This window comes from Ambystoma mexicanum, chromosome 3q, assembly GCF_040938575.1.
Source record: "Ambystoma mexicanum isolate Mex_15411 chromosome 3q, UKY_AmexF1_1, whole genome shotgun sequence".
NCBI lineage: Eukaryota > Metazoa > Chordata > Amphibia > Caudata > Ambystomatidae > Ambystoma > Ambystoma mexicanum.
Window position 1 is genome coordinate 1,195,805,291 of NC_090926.1, and position 14,404 is coordinate 1,195,819,694.

At 45.0% G+C, this 14,404-nt stretch overlaps 1 protein-coding gene across 2 annotated transcripts in view; it reads left to right on the forward strand.

The window, feature by feature from the left end:
- Window positions 1-14,404, forward strand: part of LOC138447740 (complement C3-like) — a 2,843,165-nt gene that overhangs the window by 374,027 nt on the left and 2,454,734 nt on the right. For both annotated transcript variants that reach the window (XM_069604045.1, XM_069604046.1), the window contains exons 9-10: window positions 1,203-1,320; window positions 6,497-6,612. In XM_069604045.1, coding sequence (XP_069460146.1) covers window positions 1,203-1,320; window positions 6,497-6,612 — 234 coding nt within the window. The remainder of the gene's footprint in view (window positions 1-1,202; window positions 1,321-6,496; window positions 6,613-14,404) is intronic.

The window sequence follows — 14,404 nt, forward strand, 5'->3', positions numbered from 1 at the left end:
AAACAAAAAATAATAGGACAGAGGCTGGGGTTTAGGGGATGATGGCGGCGGGAAGAGCCGCCATCAGGCCGCTTGAAATGTGGCCTTGTATCGGCGGTTCAAGCCTGCATTCCTAGCCACATAATTGGCTGGCTCCCCCAGCCCAGGGTGCTAATGGACAATTGTATACTAGAGAAAAATATAAAAGGACAGAAACAATTTTCTGTCCCAAATACTTTTCTCTAGCATACAATAAGGACAATAATAGATGAACCTTTATAACTTTTCAAGGTCTCCACAGTCCCCTTTCCAGGACCTGGATCATTAAACCACCCGGATGGATCGTGCCCACCATTGCATAGTGCAGCCCTTCTCCCCTTTTTAATTTTATATTTGTAACACTCCCCCAATGCCTGCTTTTAAACAGTCACACATCCATCCACCAATCACTTCCAAAAACTGTATATATAACCCTCTGACCATATTAAGCTTCCACACACAAACTGCCACTTAACAATCTTCTACAAATCTTTTGCTAACTGGCTAACTACTGGAGGTGAGGAGTCCCAATGGTGGGATGCATCTTAACCGTGACATCCCTTTAAAAAAGCATTTTCTGTCAATTTAATAGGTTTTTATAAGTGAAAATGTTTAATGGTGTTACATCACTGTATATAAGTTATTAATAATTGCTCTTTTCAGATATATGAAAGAACTATAAACCTCCTTTAAAAAAGGCCATAACTAGTACCCTTTCATGTGTTAAAATATATTTGGCCATGCACATTGACCATGGCTGAAGGCCATGCTTAATCCCAGTTACTGTTGCAATGTAATTAGGGATGTCACCGGTGATGTCATCATTGTGGTCATGGACTGCGCAACAGGGGGCGCGAAGTTAAGGTGGCTAAGCTGAATTTCAGGGGTGTGTGTGCATTACGTTCTCACTTAACATCCCTGCTACTAAAGTTTTTTCCTTGAATATGATAATATATATGTGGAATATAAATGTGATAAGTATGCACCAATAAAACAACGTTACTTGTATAGCTAAGAATTAGCAAAAAGTCCATGAATCTAACCCTCCTTACCAATGTTCTAAGAATGCCTATAAGTATTAAACCTCTGTGTTCATTGCAATAGTCTGATGTCTTAAATGAAGCCAAATGGCATCTATTTTGACTGGCCAGAGGGAAATCTGACTAAATAAACATTTTTTCCAGGTAAGCGATGGGAAAGGATCCTGCACATTAAAGAATGAAACCATATATGCCGCATTTGAAGCAAACACAGACCTGCGTGGTGCATCTGTCTTTGTGCATGTGACAGTTTTTTCATCAGGTGAGTGTTCCGTGAGTGAGAATTGCCGGCTGAAAGAATAACCTACATCTGTTGATTACCCTTTACATCCTCTTATATACCGTACAGTCCTGGTTGTATCTTCGGAAGTCAGCGCACAGCACAGACCACAAAATTGTCCATTTACACAAGACCTTCCGTGGCAGAGATAGTATGTCCTACTTGAACCCAATGAACCTCATTTTGCTCCAGGGTGGATGAGAGCCGTTACATGTAGATATACATCTAGGCCTCTCCCTACCACCAAATTATGGTCATTTGCATGGCGAGGGTTATGTGCAGAGCAAAATGCGGCAAACACGAATGCATACATTCCCTGCACATTTGCACTCTGCCGTGCAAATGAGTACACGCTGCTTACCATACTTGCATGGAAGGCAGCATTTACAACCACCATTAAACACGGTCTGGCATGTGCGCATGTTAGGCAGCGTTTAATTGTAATTGTAAATGTGCCTGCCATGTTTGCATGGTAAGCAGCGTTTCATTGTAAACTGTTTACAATGGATCCTGGCGCAGCTGGCTGCCTCCAAAGGGATCCCCAGCATTTGTGGCAGCAAGAAAATGCATGCTGGTGCAAATGCTGGGGCATTTGTATGGCAGAGAGGAAGGGATATGGGCGAAATGGGCAACATGCAAGTTGTGTTCCGCCACCCCCGTTAATTATACAAATGAATTAAAATGAGCAGTGGCATCAATTTGTAGAGGAGCAGGTGTATGCCTCTCCAGGAAGTGGCGCCCCCACTATGCCTATTTTTTGGAAGCCAGAAATTGCGATGTGCGCAGTATCATTGATGGTGCCTATTACCCAAAGAGTCTTTGAGACAAGGTATCTGTTGAGAAGACCCTATGTGATGTACTCTGCAGAGATGACAATCTCTCGGAGGTGGTTCCCGGAGAAAGATGAAGATGAGAAGATAAGAGCCTGGTGACATCACAAGAAATTAGTGTGACCCACTGAGAAGAATGGTCGAAGAAGGTGTATAGACCATATTGAACCTGATAATGAAGTAAAGAATCGAGAAGACTTTCATATGCGGAATGTAGATTGCACTTTTGAAGAACACTGCAGAAAATGAAAGCCGTTTTATATCAGTACAGAAGTTGTAACGCAAGTAGGTTAAGTATTTTTTTTTTTTTTTTTTTATTGTAAAACTTCAACCTGATATAGTATATCATGTTTTTGTTACATTTCGTTAAGACAGACGAAAGAATAAAATGCTCATTTCTTTCGCACGTTTCATTTTATCATTAGACTTTGCCAATGCTATGGTTAATAATTCCACTTTATAATCAAGCGATTATCCGGTTGCCTAGGTCATCTGACATGTGGGTGCTGAATTTAAAATTTCATCGAAAAAATTAATTAAATTACAGGACAACTTGATGTTGTGTCCTGCCACAGCATAGTCCCACCAGTCTTCTTCATCGTTAGTTAGTGATTTGAAATCCTTTAGATGTATTTCGCGTAGGTTGGTTAGCGAGGGACATATTACTGCTAAATGTTTTAAGGACTCGATTGCTGATGTATTACAGAAGGTTAAGTAATCATAAAGGCTGGCTATACGTAGTGAATAGACTGCAGGTGGTGCCGCTATTATATAGAATTCTGGACATCGGTGTCACATATTCATTAAGCTCAGATCCGTGAAGAAAGTAGGATCTGAAGGCTATGTCACAGCAAGAAAACAGCTGAAGAAAGGAAAGGCATGGAATAGCTGTCTGGCCTGGTGTCAAAGAATGGAGCAGCCAAGATGGTTATCTATCCTTGAAGAACAGTGGACAGGAGAAGCTGAATCAACCCTTGTTAAGGTGCAAGGAAGAACACCATGAGTGCCAAGTTTATTAATTCAAGACAATTAAATGCTGAAAAACACCCCGAACATGGTCTCCTATCATGTGAGTCGAGGATTGAAATAGGAGTGGATGTGCAGACCTGAGCTACGATAGGGATGTGCCTATACTTCCTTTTATTCTCAGGAGCAATGATACTTTGCAAGGCCAAGTTTAAAGACAATCTGAATGGCAGAAGGCATGAGCGTTGAGAGATCTAGGGCTAATTGGGTTGGGAGACACAGTAAAGTCCACCCACCAGCACCTGGGGTACCAGTTACTTGCTGCTAGTGAGCCAAATGTTCCAGAAGGGCATGAGCATGCCAAACAATTTTAAAAGTGAATATAACAAAGGGCCTTATAGTTTGAGATCCAATGGTGTATCATGTATCTAGTAACTGATGAAGATGACTTGCTCTAGGGGTGGGCATAAGTTGTCCACCTGACTGTAGAGACCCAATCACAACCAGATTCCCCAAAGAAAGTATACTTAGATGTACCCCTTGAACCTATCACAATCCCACGTAGGTTTTCTTAGTTTGCCACGTAACATAATGTCACTTATGATGAATTTTTTGTTCTGAAGTGTGTTTTTATGCTTAATGATTGAGAGCACGATTGAATGTCTGTTGATGTCTGTTGTAACTCCATGCTGAGACACTTTGCCAACTTCCCGAGTCGGACTTGTTATATGGTGTTAGAGTTATTCTGCATCCCCATCCATTGTACAATGTGTTACCTCAATTAAAGACCATAAGGGTTCAAATGGAAGGCAAGGCTTTTACATGGTCCATTGACGTTACGGCTCTGCTGAAAATGAGCCCCAATGTTGGTCAACTGGACTCTCACATAAAGCTTGCATTCAAGCCATTCCGACCTGCAGAGACAGGAGAGAAGCAAGGCACAAGTTTGCTAAGCGCGCCAGATATCAAGTTGTCAAGCAATCTTTTATTTTCTAATTTTTATTTTATTGGTAATTTATGAATGTACACTTGTACAGTAGTGAAACTGCTTCAGTCTGCAATAGAGTATGGGGAAATGAGGTGGGAAAATGGTGGGATGAAGAGAACGGAGACGGGGTACATAAATCTGTTTACAATGGTTAGGCGAGACTACATATGTGGACTTGTCCCTGAGGAAGAATTGCTATTCAGCATACCACTCCCTGACCATCCAGGAACCAACCCTATCTACTATTCTGTAATGTCTCATTGGACACTCAACCTGTGTTCCCAAAGAGTATGTGTTCGTGGGAGATCTGGGTTACCCCTACTGGACCATTGCCAATGAAGGCTCGGCTCAAAAGACTCACGGTGGTGCATTGGGCGTAAAGGGGGCAGTTCTCATAGCTAATCGGTCATGTGGAAGTAGTGTTCCATAGCATAGGACCCTCTCACGTCCTAGAGACCAACCCTAAATACTATTTTGTAATCTTACTGCATTGAAAGCAGTGTTCCTCTCTCTTTAAGTGATTGGTGTTTGTGGGTGTGGGATACAACAACTTGAGCATTGCCAAATGCAGAACCTAAAGACTCACTGCGGTGCTGTGGTTGCAAAGGGGATTTCAGCATCGCACTCATGTTCCATCTGAGATTGGTGCACTCAGCCCAATGGAGAAGCAAAATAGAGCAACTTTGCACAGCTCCAAAATAAATTAAGGATTAAAAGCCTGGAGCAAGCCTTTAGTCTTCTGCCAAAAGGCTTGTCAGGGAAGACACCTAGGAGCTGATTTTATATGAGCTTGTAATGTAAATGCATGGCATAAAGGCCTTGCCTAAAGCTTTTACGCCATGTGTTAACGTCACGGCTAATTTTCATTCATTTTATAGCTGCAAGGAGGGCTGGAATATAACTTGCGATTCCGCCGCTCCCGTCCTCTCCCCCATACAAATGCTCCAGCATTTCTGCCAGCATGCATTTTCATTCTGACGCAAATGCTGGGGATCCTTATGGAGTGAGCCAAAAAACAGGCACATCCATTGTAAACGCTGCCTGCCATGCAGACATGTAGGCAGCGTTTACTCAATTTGCATGGCGGAGTGCAAAAGGGGAGGGCAATAGCCTGTGTACATGCTTGTAAACCACCTTTTGCCGCCACCTTTAGCACGCCCCTGTGGAAATGATTAAAATGTAGCAGCAAGGACAGGCCTATGTGTAAGGCTACAAGTAACAGATCCCCACCGCCGAATTATGGGCTCATATACAATAAGCTTGCTATGGGGTCATTTTCGTTATTAAATGGAGGCGTAAAAGCGAGGCGTATTGCTTTCACCCCTCCATTTAACAATCTGCTCCAATGTTCTGTTGTTGCAAGGCGTAGTAGACCAGCAATGTGGAGTTTGCATCGCCTCTTTGCTTTGCTTCCCTCTTTCATCTTGGAAGAGCACACGGTTTTACACCTGCATGAGATATTCATGCAGACGTAAAACCAATGGAAAGCAGTGGAATAAGCCTCACTTTTACAACTGGTAAAAAGCAGGTGGATTCCACTGGAATCCATTATAGAATGCTGCCGGCAAAGCGTAATTTAGAGGCATTTCATTTCACACAAATGCGGAGAGTAAAAGTGAAGAGTAAAGTGATTTAGCCTTGATATCTACATCACGTTCACAGTCCGCTTTGTGAATGTTGACCATTGCATCCAGGGGACCCAACAACACGCCCGTTCCTTCCCCCTGCATGCACTTTGCACCCTTACTGAGTGTTAATATCATGTGATAGGTCTTGCAGAAAGGACGAAGAAGAAGGATGGGGAAGAGATGGTCATGGAAAATCAGTAATCGGAGGTAAAATCAGATCAGATCAGAGAAGCAAAAGTTAGGGAGTTAGAGATCAAAGGAGGGCGTGGGCTCTGAGCCGAACACCTGCAAAAGGAGATACATATTTTGAGCTACTGATAATTCATATTAAATACCATTTGAGTTTGAAGTCATCTAATTTAAGTAAGGTGCTTCATATCTGAAGAACTTTAACACTGTAGAGACCTACCTAGAAAGGTCTATAAACCTATTGAGCCATTCTTAGCCTCCATGTTGTGTTTTCTTTTGTTATATACCTTCCTTTTGATTGTCTGCACCTCACATGGCACTTGTAATGCACTTTTATCCATGCATAGAAGACTGGATATGATGTCTACATAGAGCCCACACGTGCTATATTTAAGGTTGTGCAGAGAACCAATATATAGAAACTATTGAAAGAAAGAACACACTTTTTTCTATGAGGAGATTAAAAGGTTGTACGATGAACAGATGGAATCCTTTTGAATGAGGATGAAGGATCCAAAAGGATTTCATAAAATAAATATGTGTTTCTTTTTTTTCAGGCGGTGACGAGGTTCAAGCTGAAAAATACGGCATCAGAATTGTCGACTCCCCATTCAAAATTCAGTTCATCCAAACACCGGGCTACTTCAAACCAGGAATGCCTTTTCAAGTCTCGGTGAGATATGCCTTGTGTTCAAGTGCCTCTTTCCACCCTTATGTGATGCATAACTCACAATTGCTTAAAGGGGTCTTTGTTATTAATCATAAGCACAGAACATCTCTGCACGTGAGCAGGTTCTTCACACATATAAAGCTTAAAAGGTTAAGACAATCATTAGTCACTTATTATTTGTCACAATAATCATAACATTCTATACTGAATTTTAAAGTGCGAGGAGAATTATTGTGAAGAAAATGATTTTGTTGCGACTTGTACTGACATGTGTGCCCACTTTGTTCAAAGAGAGTATTCCAAACAGGTTCTGCAGAAAGATCTCTTGAAAACTGATAAGAAGTTCAGATCGGAATGACTTAAACCCGAATGCAAGGCCAACCGGACATATCCCAGATTAATTACCACTGATGGGTTCCAGACCAATGATATCAGTAAAATCATAAAAAAGCATTGGTATTTACTTCCCAGGGTCCCAAAACTTAGATCTACTTTAAGCAATGTACCGCAGTTGAGACTCAGACAAGGCAAGAATCTGGGAGATCTTCTTGCCGAATGAACAAGGAGACCATTGCTGAGCTGATCACCCTGATCCAGGATGACATAAAGAGCAGGATCAACATTAGTACAGACTTAGCCCTGGTGCTGAAGCTGGTGTTGGTCCTGCATTTCTTGACAACTGGCACCTTCCAGCACACCGTGAGCATGCTGCATGGCAATTCCAGCGCACATTTTCCAATGTGCTTGTGCAGGTGCTGGAAGCTCTCCTGACCTTGTCTCCCGCCACATCTCCCTGCCCACCACCCTGGCACAGGAGAATTCCAATGAAAGCACATTTTTATGCAGCAGTCCACATGCCCAATGTGATTGCTGATCTGGACTGCACCCATATGGCGTTGGTGTCCGCCTAGTCATATGAAGAGGTATACAGCAACAGGAAGCGGTATCACTTCTTAACTGTCCAGTTGACCTGCCATCCTGACCTCATCATTAGACACTGATGTGCCCACTTCCCTGCCTCCACCCACTATGCCAACGATGCAGTGGTCATGCCCAACAACACACTGCCTAGATACACAGAGAGGCATTGAGGGCAACGAACATGGATATTGGGTGAGTACAAGTGCCATCACACAAACTGATCCCACAGCACCAGTGAAATTCCATGTGAAGGGGAGGGGCATTAGCACAACTGAACAATGCATGCCCTGTCAAGACCCTGTGCATCCAGGACCTGCCCTCTCATCCCGCACATGACAGCCCACAATCCACAGGGCTTGAACATGATTGACAATGCAGTATCAAGCTGTCAATGCATAATGACTCAACAGGCTAGCAGCACACACACACACTCACACACACACACACATGACTACAGGTACCACAATGCAACATCATACATCCCTATCACAGAACGACACAGTTCATCACCGCACCAAAAGAATGCAGCACTGGCAGATGTTATGCCATGTACTCAGGGAACCATATGTGTGAAGCCATTATGGAATAGATGCAGACAACACAAACCTGCAGAAGTACAACTAATCACCCATCGGGACACCTGCATTGGAGCAACGCACAGGCCCAACACAGGCACCATGGAATTCTGCCATCCAAATAACAAACCCTGAAAGTGAGGAGTGCTGGCCATGAGCTGTGTGCACAGTGTTGTACAACAAAGCAAATGTTCCCCAATAGTGAATGACTCCACATGTTGATAAATCATGTTGTGCAGCAATACTTGTAAAATGCATGCACAATGTGTCTAGCAACCTCCAGCTAACATGTCTGGTGACACCCATGCGGAATCCACAGACGCCACACAAGGTGGCCTACAACGAGGCACACATCCCACCGAGCTGTGCACTGTGTATCGAGCGGACCCTTGGCCTGTTGAAAGCTTGTTTCCGGTGCCTTCATTGTGTGCATCTGTTTAATTCATAACATGACTATATACATAGTCATGCATAGGTGCATTTACCCCATTACTATTTATTTATTTAATTGTTTGCTGTGTTTTCAGTGTTATGGTCCACTCTGAAATGTACCACTCTGTAATGTTTTAGATATATTGACTGAATACCAGTGGGAAGAGGTCAGAGATGGACGGCTGGTCGACAAGCACATGCTTTTGAGCACATTTATATCCACATGCTACACACCTCTGTATATACTCATGTTATGAATTAAACACATACACACAATAAGGAATGTCATAGAATTGCTTCAAGTGAATTCGTATGTAATTAACAAATGTGAAAACACCCTACCCACCCACCTACCCCTCCCCAAAACACCATCCCAAACACCATCCCCAACACACCCTCCCACCCACCTTCCCCTCCCCAAAAAACCATCCCAAACACACCTTCTCCACCCACCTGCCCTCCCTAAAACATCCTCCCCAACACACCTTCCCTGCCCACTGCCCCTTCCCAAACACCATCCCCAACTCACCCTCCCCACCCATTTCCCCATCCACAAACACCATCCCCAACACACTCTTTCCACCCACCTCCCCCTCCCCAAAACCCCAACCCCAACACACCCTCCCTGCCCACTGACCCTCCCCAAAACACCATCCCAAACACACCTCCCACACCCATCTCCCCTCCCCAAAACACCATCCCCAACACACCTTCCCCACGAGCCTCCCCCTCCCTAAAACACCATCATAAACACACACTCCTACCCACCTCCCTCTCCCCAAAACACCAATCCCAGCACACACCATCCCACCCACCTACCCCTCCACAAAACACAGCCAACCCCGGCACAAACCTCCCGCCCACCTCACCTACCCCAAAACACCATCCCCAACACACCCTCTCTAACCATCTCCCCAAACACCATCCCCAACTCACCCCCACCCATCTCCCCATCCACAAAACACCATCCTCAACACACCCTTTCCACCCACCGCCCCCTCCCCAAAACACTAACCCCAACACACCTTCCCCACTGACCTCCCTGCCCCATAACACCATCGCCAACACACCTTCCACACCCACCTCCCCTCCCCAAAACACCATCCCCAAAACACACTCCCACTCACCTCCCTTGTGGCAGGAAACAAAATGTCTATAGTGACTTTCACTTGCAATGCCTCTCGCCCCTGTCCACCTGCTCCAGCACCTTAAGTGTCAGATTGTGCTGGGAGCGGCTCCTTGGGGTGTTGGGCAGTAAGCCCTCTGTAGTGGTGACAGAGTTGGAGGGCTCAGAGCTCTAGACTCGGAGTCAATGGTTACAAGAGTTGAGGGACTCTCCGAAGGCCGACATGTTCCCTGTATGTTCCCTCATCCTCTGCCCAACCGTGATGACGGCAGCGGTGGTCTGGCAGAGGGAACGGGACACACTGCGGCACAATCCCTGCAAGCAGTCCCTTGTGGGCTGAATGTGTTCCACCTGCTGGGCTGCCAGTGTTTCCATTGAGGCCTGGTGCTGCTCAATGGCATCCAGCTTTGCTGAAATGGCTGTCATGTTATGTTGTGGCACAGGTGGTGGGCTGTGGGGAGGGGTGGGGTTGAAGCAAGGCGAGTGGAAGCCAGTGTCCTCCTCCTCTACATTAGTGGTGCTGTTGCAGCCTGTGTCAAGATGGGGTTGGGGCTGCGGACGCACATCTCTAGATGGTGAGGAGGGGGTGACAGTGCCCTGATGTGAGGGTTTCTCTATGGGAAAATGAATGTGAGCAGGCTGAAAACAAAATGCATTTTTAGTTTTCTTAATAACCTTTTAATTTGTTAGCGCATTGTTCCCAGGTTAGTGGGGCTCTTGACAAACTTTTTCTTTGGAAAATGTCATCCAGATCCATCCAACAAGTCAAATGTTATTAGCCACGCTCAGCCTCTCTGCTGTAAAAAGCACCAGGGCCGATATAAAGATTTTAAGGAGCAGGGGGCACACCCTTCTCTGTCAAATATTTTAAAAACTATGTTATGGTTTTACCCCGAACCAGTCAATAAATTTAAGTCCACGCTTTGTGCCCAAGTAGCTTCTTATTTAGTCCAAATCTGTCTAGAGATTCTCACGCTATGACTGTTCAAAAATTGCACATGCTTTTGAGTGAAACATAGTAAACAAGAAAAGAAAACATGCCTCCACTGAGGTAAAAAGAACAAAAAGACAAAACGAGGGGGGAGAAAAGAATGGGGAGTGAGTTCTGGAGTGGTCCGGGGTAGGGATCACGTCAGTCTCTGATCGAAGTTACAGGGTATGGGTGCTGTGGTTGCGATAGGGTAGGCAGCCATGAGCGCCCGTCCAGGTGGCCGCTAGGATGTTAGTTCATTTTAGTCAGCCAGTGGAGCGCTGGAAGTTGTCTGGCCACACCCGGGAATCTTTCCACAAAGTCCAGGAATGGGCCCCAGGTGCTGTGGAACTTGCTTTGGTTGCCCAGGCGGATGGCGGTAATTTTCTCTGCTGCGGCGATGTCCCAGCATTTGACCGACCACACAGAGATTGCTGGGCCTTCCTGAGGTTTCCACAGCTTGACGATTGAAATCTTGGCTGCGGTCAGTAGGTGTGTGCAGAGGTCCGCCAGGTTGCCGGTCATCGGGAACTGCACTTCTTCTCCTGTGTCTCCCAGTAGGACAATCCCGGGGTCCCACGGTATTGATAGGCCTGTGATCTGTCGGATTTGCTCCAGGACCTTCCTCCAGAACTTCTCTGCCTTCGAGCATTCCCAGAGGAGGTGGAACAACGTTCCTGTATCCATGCAGCCCCTCCAACAGTGTGGAGGGATAGCAGGGTTGCATTTGTAAAGGATTTCTGGTGTCCTGTACCACCTGTAACAGACCTTAATGGCTCCCTCTTTGTTTGTTACACATTTAGAGGTCTTGTGGGTTCTTCTCCAGCTGCGCTCCCAGCTGGTCCTGTCTAGTTCTCGGCCTAGGTCTCTCTCCCACTGTGTCATGTAGGGCTCCTTAGAGTCAGGGTCTGCCCTGTCCAGCAGCCTGTACAGGGTAGAGAGCTTCCCCTTGGGTGGGGTTGTCGTTAGCGTGAGCTCCAGTGCTGACAGTTCTCTGTGTCAGGACTGGCTGGGTTAGTAACAGGAAGAGTAACAGGATTAACATTGTGCTTTCAGAGCTGGCTGGGTTAGTTGTGCTTTCAGAGCTGGCTGGGTTAGTAACAGGAAGAGTTTGTACATAGAATTAACATTGTGCTTGCCCAAGTCAAGATGGAGAGAAAGAAACTTAATCTGATTGGTTAAAGGAACAATGATATGTTTGGTTTGCCTGATTGGTGGAAAGGACAATGGGTTTGATTCTTGGGAGGTGAGCAAGATTCTAAACTGCCTTTCATCCCTAGAAATTCAGTGGCTGGTTGTACATTAGTTAAGCTCCTTAAGTAAGGCCCTTTCAGAGCTCAGAAAATCTACCAAAGAAGTAAGAATATCGTTAGCTGATCCAGTATGAACAAGAAGACATCAGGTGGGATCGTTCTTTTAAAGATTTTAAGATTTTCACAGTGAACTTTCATTTTCTTTTATAAGAAAACTTAAAGAGTTAACAAGTTTCAAAATTATTTGAGAAAAGAGACATTTACAGTTAAAGTTATTATAAGGAAACAAGCTTGAAGATTGTGCGTAGAAGTTTAAAGTTAATTAACTGCGTGTAATGTACTTCAAGACTGTTTAATGTGTGTGCGAGCTTGCTTGTCGTTTTTTACGTGTTTTTGGAAGCGCGCGGGTATTCAGAGCGATAGAGCGCGTGCCCAAATGAATTGCGCGAGTGAATTTTAGCGCGTGTACATTTTTAACGTGAAAGACGTTTCATGGGAAAGCGCGTGTTGGGTTGCGATAGAGCGCGAGTCCATTTTGATTAAGCGCGAGTTGTTTTTAACGCGTGAACTATTTTACGTGAATTACGTTTCGTTTCTCCGCGTGTTCGGTAGCGATAAAGCGCAAGTCCATTTTAACTAGCGCGTGTTATTTTTATCGCGTTTACGTATTTTTTCACACGTGCGTGTTTGGTTAAGAATCGCGTGTGTATTTTAAACTATACGTTTTATGTGTAAATAAGGAAACAATTCACACGCAGAAGGAAAGCAGCACTCCAGAAAGTTAAAGAGTATCTATTTAATGTAATTTATGCAAATGGAATTCAATACTTCAGAGAAAGACTGCATTTTATAAAAGCATTAAAAACTACATTGAAAGCAAGAAGAATATCTAAGTCTGTAAGATGTTTGCAAAGGCCATCACTTTAGGATTCTAAAGAGACTTGAGTGGCTTGAACTATATGCACTAAACAAGATATTATTTACAAGATATTCCACACAGATTATTAGCCTCTAAGTCTTTTACTGAGGTTTAAGAGGTAAAGAGTTTAGAGTTTGTTTAGAATAATTTTAGAAAATAATTTTATATTATCGTATAAGTAACCAGGTGTATTTGTTTACCACAGATACCAGAGCCTACCAGAAGGTTGCAGGGCTGCAGTGTCTCCGTTATTATTTTCTCCAAATTCCCCTTTCCCTTTCTTGGGGTTTTCAGCTCAGCTTATACTTAAGGGTTGAGAGGTGAACTCCTGGTGAGGGTCTGTGGGGCCAGCATCAGCTCCTGTGGAATTCAGTCAAGCCGGACCCTGACACTCTGCGCCCATGTATTCTCATTGAGTCATGTGACAACCAATGTCGGTGCTGGGTGTAGTGAAACCTCTCGGTTTCCGGAACCTGGAATTTCCTCTTACAATCCTTGAATGTGAGTAGAGAGTCTCCTTCGTAGAAGTCTGCTACGCGCTGCAGGCTGCCCGCCTTCCACTTAGAAAAGACGTTTTGCCCTTGGCCTGGGGTGAAGTCTGGGTTCTCCCAGATCGGAGAGAGTGGACCCACCATGCTCCGGCAGTTCCACCTCCTTGCCGCCTGTTTCCAGCTGCTTACCGTGTTCCTGGTGGTCGAGAGGGGCCCGGCGTTTGGAGGATTTTTGGGCCATGTGATGTGTGGGAGGGATCCCAGTGGGTATTGGCTCTGGTTCCCCTCCAGCTTTAGCCAGCGGGGCTTCTTGATGCCAGGTTGACACATGAATGCCGCTGAGAGCTGGGCAGCTAGGCAGTACCTTTCGACCTCAGGGACTCCCAGACTTCCGGACCCGGGGCTCCTAAGTAAGACTTTCCTGGCTACTCGAGGCTTCTTGCCCCCCCCCAAACAAATTTTAGCATATTTGCTTGCAGTTTCCGTTGTGCTTGTTTGAGTATTGCTACCGGGAGGGCTTGGCAGCGGTAGAGCAGTCTAGGGAACAAGTTCATCTTGAGTGCCGTGATTCTTCCTAGCCAGGATATTTCCTGATCTTGCCAGCGGGCCATATCTGACTGCAGGTCCTTCAGTAGGGGCGGGAGGTTTAGTTTGTAGGTGCGTTCTGCTAGCTTTGATAGACGGACGCTGTGGGATGTTTTTACCCATACATCCGAGCCCTACCTCAAAACTGTGCAGTACTGACATGGAAAACATCATGATGGCCAGAGCTTCCCAGAAAATGCACAGGGAAATGCATGAAGAATAGGCTGCCGCTCATTTTTGCCAATGTTATGGGCACAGAAGGGCACTGCCTAAAACCACCATTGGACTACCCACACAGTAGTCTGAAACCATTGGGAATGGCAATGCTGATTGCCAAAAGCAACCTAGAATTGTGGGGAATTCATTTTCTTAAATCCCAAAAATGGTTGCAGTACCAGTACTCACCACTATCAGAAAGCCGGCATTTTAAAACCACCAGACTTTGTGTAAAACTGAATAGATGAACCCAGAGCAGGCCAAAGAAAGACTTACTGAGAGGTGGATACAATGTAAAGTTATATTC